This window comes from Enhydra lutris, unplaced genomic scaffold (genome assembly GCF_002288905.1).
Source record: "Enhydra lutris kenyoni isolate GAN:26980312 unplaced genomic scaffold, ASM228890v2 scaffoldscaffold96, whole genome shotgun sequence".
NCBI lineage: Eukaryota > Metazoa > Chordata > Mammalia > Carnivora > Mustelidae > Enhydra > Enhydra lutris.
This window is the reverse complement of record NW_019154180.1, coordinates 3,767,689-3,774,544: the sequence shown is the minus strand read 5'-3', so window position 1 is coordinate 3,774,544 and position 6,856 is coordinate 3,767,689. Positions and strand designations below refer to the sequence as shown.

The window sequence follows — 6,856 nt, the reverse complement described above, 5'->3', positions numbered from 1 at the left end:
GCGGGCGATCTGCAGCCTGGGAATGGGGAGACAGAGGTATCAGACAGAAGTTCAAGTCAGCAGAGTAGTAGTGTTCCCAAGAGCTCACACTTGTAGCTCGTTCAGGTGAGCAAGGCTGACCACTCCCCTCTGCAGACTCTCGGCGTTGTGTATTGGGGGCTTCGAAAGCCACCAGTCCTGGGTTCCTTTGCCACTCTGTGTTCCTCCCTAGCAAGGCTTGCTCGCCAGATTCCAATCCAGCAAACCTCTCAAAGCGGCCTGAGGCCCACTCAGTCTGTTGGGTGCACTTTCAGCAGATCAGAGTTAAATAACTTGTCAAGACCTACACTGCATTTTTTTTTCCCAAGAAAACAGAAGTCACTGGGCTGGAGTTTGGGTGTAGGTTCAGCTCTATGACCTGGGGAAGGCACGTCCCTTGGTGGGGGACCACAGGGACAGCCTCCTTCCTGACCTGTCCTCTAGGACTTGCAGAGTCCTGCCGTCATGACTATTTAACTCAAGGGACGGAACATGCCAGCTCCTCTGAAGACAGTGCCTTCTAACAGCCATCAGGCCGTACTTCCCAGGTCTTGCTCCCTGTGGTGCAGACACACAGGAAAGTCCTGTCCCGGGCCCCAGGAAGCTGTGCTGCAGGATACGGGCCACCTGTCCCTGCCCCTGCTCCCCCGAAGAAGGGCTGTCCCTCCTCCTCAAGTTTCCTCCCTGACAGCGGGCGATAACAGAAGAGCGTCAGACAGGGCTTCTCCGGGATTTCCATTCCCCATGCCAGTCCGCCCCCCAGGTAACAGCGTGGCATTCAGGGGGGTGGCGTGGGGAGAGAGTGATGAGGCCAGAGCAGCTGGAGCTCTGGCAGCTGCACGGGGCTCGGTGTGGGGAGCTGCTCTGTACCCCGGAGGCAATAAGAAGGCTAGAAAGCACTTGAACGTGGAAGTAATAAAAGACTCATTGAATTATCATTTATTTTCTGTTTTACTTACTTTTGTTTGTAGATTATATTTGTTATTGTGTGTTCTTATTATTCAAATACAATTAATTACATCTGTGAAGCAGCAGTTAAAAAGAAGGAGGGAAGCCAGCAGGGTTAGGGTTACGGATGGAGCATTCGATGAGAGCTCTGCGGGCCTTTGCTGTCTTCATGCCAGAGCTCTTCCATGTGTGCGTGCGGCAGATGTTCACGTACTGGTGTGTCTGAGTGTGTGTGAATGCGTGCTAATGGCTGCATGCCTGACTGTGTGTGAGCTGTGCGTATGTGCGTGTGCAGGTGAGTGTGTGCGTGTATGGCGATGTTTGTTGTACATGTGTGCGTACACACCTGCGAGTGAGTGTGTGTGCGTGCTGCTGTGTGTGACAGATGTGTGCTTATTCACACAGGACAAAGCAGGGAATGGACTGAGCCTCGCAGGGAAAGCGGGAGTAGAACCAAAGGAACAGAAACTTTGACGTTAACTTTCAGTTCTTGCTGCTGAAGTCTTAGCACCATGTGTGACTTTCGCTTTCATTTGTGTGTTCTTCAGTCTTATCGAGGTTTAAGGCCCCAACAAACGCATCCCCATATTTGCACAGCACTGCCACGAGGGAAAGGAGGAGACGTGGTTTGGTGCGGCCAAGCTAAAGCCAAGGATCCGAGCCCGAGGAAAATGAATGCGGCTCTGGAGGGCGCGCTCCCAGCCAGAGACAGTTACCTGGGGACAGGCGGGCCCCGGGGAGGCTGAGAGCAGACGCCCAGCTGCACTGGCTGCTCTGCCAGGACGGGGACGGCAGGCGGGGCTTTTCCTGGCTGATGGCAAGGGCGGGAGCAGGGCACAGCTCAGCGGGCCGAAAGGCTTCAGGACCATGTGCTCCGAAGTGAGGGGTGGGCAAGCTGCCCTCTAGGGACCCATCCAGCTCTAAGAATCCAAGTACCAATTAGGTTAATAAAAACCAAAATAATACTGTGACACGCAAGTGATTGGAAAACTGAAATCACAACAACGGTCTAGGCCAAGCCAAACCGTCATCAGAATGGGTTTTCCGGATGGCTTGACAGTTAAGCATCCGACTGTTGATTCCAGCTCAGGTCATGATCTCGGGGTCTCAGGATCGAGCCCCGTGTTGGGCTCTGCGCTCATCAGGGAGTCTGCTTGAGATTCTCTCTCTCCCTCTCCCTCTGCTCCTCTCCCCCCAAATCGTACTCTCCCTCTAGCTAAAGCAAATAAATCAATCAGTCTTAAAAAAAAATGGGTTTTCCGGTTTCACCGAACCCACTTTGAGTCTCAGTGGCCCCAGTAGAAATGGTGTGTACCTCAGCAAACTCTGTCCCTTAGGGGACAACCCCCTCCAAGGGACCCTTAATTCATGTTGAGTTCAGCTTTGTTACAGCTCTAGAATCCGGACACAGACCAGGCAAAGCCATTGTCCCACCGGGCCCTCAAACCCCCACTGTCCTTGGCGTTGTCCTTCCGACTCCAACTGTTTGCTAGCTCCTTGGGACCTGGCTCACGTTTCACCCTTTGCTCTGCTCACCCGACACCCTCCCTGCATGAGCACGACCTCAGCCATCCCCAGTCCCTCACGCAACCGTTCGTTCAAGCCTATGTTAGGCGCGTCCTCGGTGCTAACTGTAGAGGATGGAGAAACGTGCAACAGGCGTTTATTCAAGTCATTGATAATCCCAGTACGTGTAAGCCAATGTTTGAGAGGCTGAATAAGACGTCATTCTCGCTATCATGGAACTCAAAGGCTACTGGGTTACACAGACAAAAAAAAAAATTGTTTTTTAAATCACAGGAGTCCATGGTAAATAATGTGGTTGGGGAAGCCCAGAGTGCTGTGGGAACCTCAGCAGGGAACCTCAGCAGGGAGGGACTAGGTCAGTCCAGGGACGGGGGTACGTATCCGGAAGGAGGTGACGCGGCACCCGGGGCCTTCTGGCACTGAGGAACCCCAGAACAGGAGAGGCAGCAGCTACTGCAGGTTCTACGCCTCCCTCTCCGGGGGCCCCCGAAATGTGAAGGCAACTCCATGTATAGACTTTACTCACCCCCACTGCATTTTTTATAACAACTCCACAGGTGGCATAAAGTGGTGTCACAGTGAACAGTTCATTCTCAGTGAAGAGAGAGCAGAATTCGAAAAGGTAATAGAATGAAGACAAGGGCCCTCGGGTCTTCCACGACTTGGAGAATTGCTAGAAAACTGCCTTTTCCAGCCTAGGAGTTCTGTGGAGGAGAATGTAGGATGGGCCTGTTGCCGAAAAACCACACCTTAAACTCTGAGTTTATTATCCTGGGCTTCGGGGACCTGGCTGGGCTGCAAATCTTCTTCTTTGGACTCTTTCTAGCCATGCATCTTGTCACCCTGGCAGGACATACAACCATTGTGCTCATCACCCTCATTGACTCCTGCCTCCAGACCCCCATGTACTTCTTCCTTCGCAATCTGTCCACCATTGAAATTTGTTATATATTGGTGATCGTCCCCAACATGCTGGCCAATTTCCTATCCAGGAGCCAGCGGATGCCCTTCCTGGGCTGTGCCTTGCAAATGCACCTCTTCATCGCCCTGGGTGGGGCAGAGTGCTTCCTCCTGGCTGTGATGGCCTACGACCGCTTCGTGGCCATTTGCAACCCCCTGCGCTATACGGTCATCGTCACCAGGGCCCTCTGTCTGCAGATGCTGACTCTGGCCTGCATCAGTGGCTTTGCGCTCTCCCTCATCCTCACCACACTGATATTCCTCCTGCCCTTCTGTCAGTCCCACAAGATCAATCATTTCTTCTGTGACATCCCTGCTGTGCTCTTTCTGGCCTGCTCAGACACGAGAGCCAACGAGATTGCAGTCTTCCTCGTCTGCTTGCTCATCCTGCTGGTTCCCTTCCTGCTGATTCTGCTGTCCTATGCATTCATTATCGCCGCCATCCTCAAAATCCACTCAGCCGAGGGAAGGAGCAAAGCCTTTTCCACCTGCGCTGGGCACCTGCTGGTCTCTGTTCTGCACTATGGCTGCGCCATTTTCATCTACATTCGCCCAAAGTCGTGCTACACCCCGGAACAGGACAAAATTGTGTCCTTAATCTACACCAATGTAACCCCCATGCTCTACCCTATGATCTACAGTCTGAGGAACAAAGAAGTCAAGGGCGCGCTCGGGAGACTTCTCAATAGCTATAACCAGATGAGGCAGCGACCCGTCACTAGGTGAAGGGAAAGACGGGGTCCACCAGAACCGCCCTGGCCCCTTTTCGCGAATCCGGCCGGCCACCCCACAGCACACTCTGTGGCTCCACTCCTCCCTCTGAGGGCTACTCCATGGTCCTGTGCGCCGGGACCTTCTAGCCCCCTTTCCTGTGGTCAGAGAGAGAGAACAAATCTGACAGCCTCCCAAGATGTGGCAGTTCTCGGGTGTGTGTGGGTGTCTCACTGTCCCTTCATGGACAGTTACATCTGCCATCTGGAGTGCCCGTGACCTTCTCCCCATCAGTGTCCTTGTCTGCAAGGACACTGATGGGGAGAAGGTCACGGGCTGACCAAACAAGACACTTCTTTGGCCAAAGAGCCAGCAGGAACAGAAATACAAGGTGTTCCTAAGTCAAAACCAGGCAAAGTGCAAAGGCAGAGCCAAGTGTGAGACTGAATTCCACATCATCAGAAAATAACCTGGAGATCACCTGAGACCCAACAATGCCTCCTGAATCAACAATGCGTCCTGCTCCATCCCCCTCCCATCCCCCATGCTCAGAAGATATTTCCCAACCGCCCCACTTCTGGCCTCTGGGCCAGCTGACCCCTCCTCATCCTGTAGCGCCCCCTGTTCCTGAGGGCCTGAGCTGACCGCATCTCCTCTGATCCAAGCTGCCAGGCTCGGGGAGCCGCCCCTCCTCTGAGGCCCTGTGTGCTTACTCGTCACCTAGGCCTGAAGAGGTGGAGATTCCTTGAAGGCAAGAACGATCAGGAATTTCTGTCCTCCCAGAACCTGGCACATAATAGATGTTCAGTAAGAAGTAATCGAACTGTGAATCCCCATGAGCTTTGGCGCAGGAAGACCTTCAGAGCCCAAGTGCCGACAGGATGAAAACCTTTACCGTTCGGCCGAGCAGAGGCCTCTGTGATTCAGGGACTCAGGTCAGGTGTAACGATCCTAAGAAAATGTTTGCTGCCTCTACTTCCAGCCCAAAGGCTGGGATAAATGATAAATGCCATGGGTCCCCGTGTTCCCCTGCATCATAGCACTTAGAAGGAAGAACTCTTGAATGAGTGAATGAGTGAATGAATGAATGAATGAATGAGCACCTTGTGTGTACCAAGCACTGGACATGGGACTTGGGATACAGAAAACCGTAAGACGTTGTGTCTGCCCTCAAGGAGCTCACGAATTAGCCTGGGCAGGGGGCAGTTAGACACCAAGATAACTTATTTTATTTTATTTTTTTAAAGATTTTATTCATTTGTTTGTCAGACTGAGAGCACAAGCAGAGGGAGAAGCAGGCTCCCCACTGAGGGAGCCAGACGTGGACCTCGATCCCAGGACCCTGGGATCATGACCTGAGCAGAAGGCAGATGCTTAACCGACTGAGCCACCCAGGCGTCCCAAGATAACTTATTTTAATGCAATGGTCACAGACTATTCATTCACAGAAAGGAGTAACCAGCACCATACCTATGAACACCCACATGGTGTTCGAAAGGTCAGGAAGAAAGGGGTCTAGGACCTTGACAAGCCCAACACCGTGAGCGCCTCCTTCTAGACTCCGTGTTCCATCAGCAACATTGCCCTAGGTTCGAAGTGCATGTCTCCGACCTTGCCTGCTCGCTTCGGTTCACGGCTCTTACTGTCTTGCTTATCATGCTAGGTGATGACCTCACTTTCCACCACAAAGAGGCCCTCAGAGCCACCGGACGGGGCACCCCGCAATGGGAGCGGCAGATCTTGGGGGGAAGGAACCATGCGGGTCACTTTCCTAGTGCCCGGCCCTCCCTGCTCTTTGGTCAGTGTGACTGCAAGTCACTGAGAGAACATGGTGACAACAGAAAAGAGTCGCCTGGAGTCTCTGCTCAAGAAATTCGTGGTGACGGTCCAGAGCTAACAAAGGTCTCCTGAAAGCTACGCGCAACGCCTAGAAAGTGACCCTCGCCTGGCGCCCGGCACACACAGTGCTGAATGCACAGCCGCAGTGGTTAGCCACAGCCCAGGGCAGGCTGGGCCCCTCCGCTCTGCCACATGGCCCAACCAAATCCATGTAGCTCCAGGGACAGAGGGAGCAAGACTGTTGCTGGTGTCACCCGCTGTGCGTCAGGACCATGCGATGCCCTTATTAAAGGGTGCATGGGCGCACCTGCACTTGGACAACCTTATCCGGGTGCCTCTTCTTTTCTCACTTCCGGAAAGGTACCCTGCAGCTCTCTCCCCTAAATCCTTTCGTGCTCTCAAAGTAAGCCAGTGAAATGTTGACAAGTGCTGAAGCTGGGTGAAGGGAGGGTGGGGGTTTCCAATCCTGTTCTCTCTCCTGTGTGTACCCATATAACTGCCGTAATAAAGAGTTTTAAGAGGTAAAGGTACTGATGAGCCTCCTTTTTGTTTAAAGAGAGAGAAAGAAGGAGTAGGAGGAGGGGCAGAGGGAGACAGAGAAGCAGGCTCCCCTCCGAGGCAGGAGCCCGATGCAGGGCTGGATCCCAGGGTCCTGGGATCATGACCTGAGCTGAAGGCAGACGCTCAACCGACTGAGCCCCCCAGGCGCCCCGATGAGGCCCTTTGCCCAAGTAACCCGCTTGCTCAGAATGCTCTGTGGCATCTGTGCCATAGCTCTAACCTCCACTCTTCCTTTAAGGCCCAACTCAAGGAGCATTTAGTCCATGACCCCTTTTTGATTACTGTCTTGCTC

At 53.2% G+C, this 6,856-nt stretch overlaps 1 protein-coding gene across 1 annotated transcript; it reads left to right on the top strand.

Annotated features, from left to right (window-relative positions):
* Positions 1-3,216: 3,216 nt before the first annotated feature.
* LOC111139133 (olfactory receptor 10K1-like) lies at positions 3,217-4,179 on the top strand. Its single transcript, XM_022491288.1, has one exon. It carries the CDS (start codon positions 3,217-3,219, stop codon positions 4,177-4,179), a length of 963 nt encoding a protein of 320 aa, XP_022346996.1.
* Positions 4,180-6,856: the final 2,677 nt, after the last annotated feature.

What these genes read in the sequence shown, in the direction of transcription:
- LOC111139133 (XM_022491288.1), top strand. Translation starts at nt 3,217, where the DNA reads ATGGGCCTGTTGCCGAAAAACCACACCTTAAACTCTGAGTTTATTATC.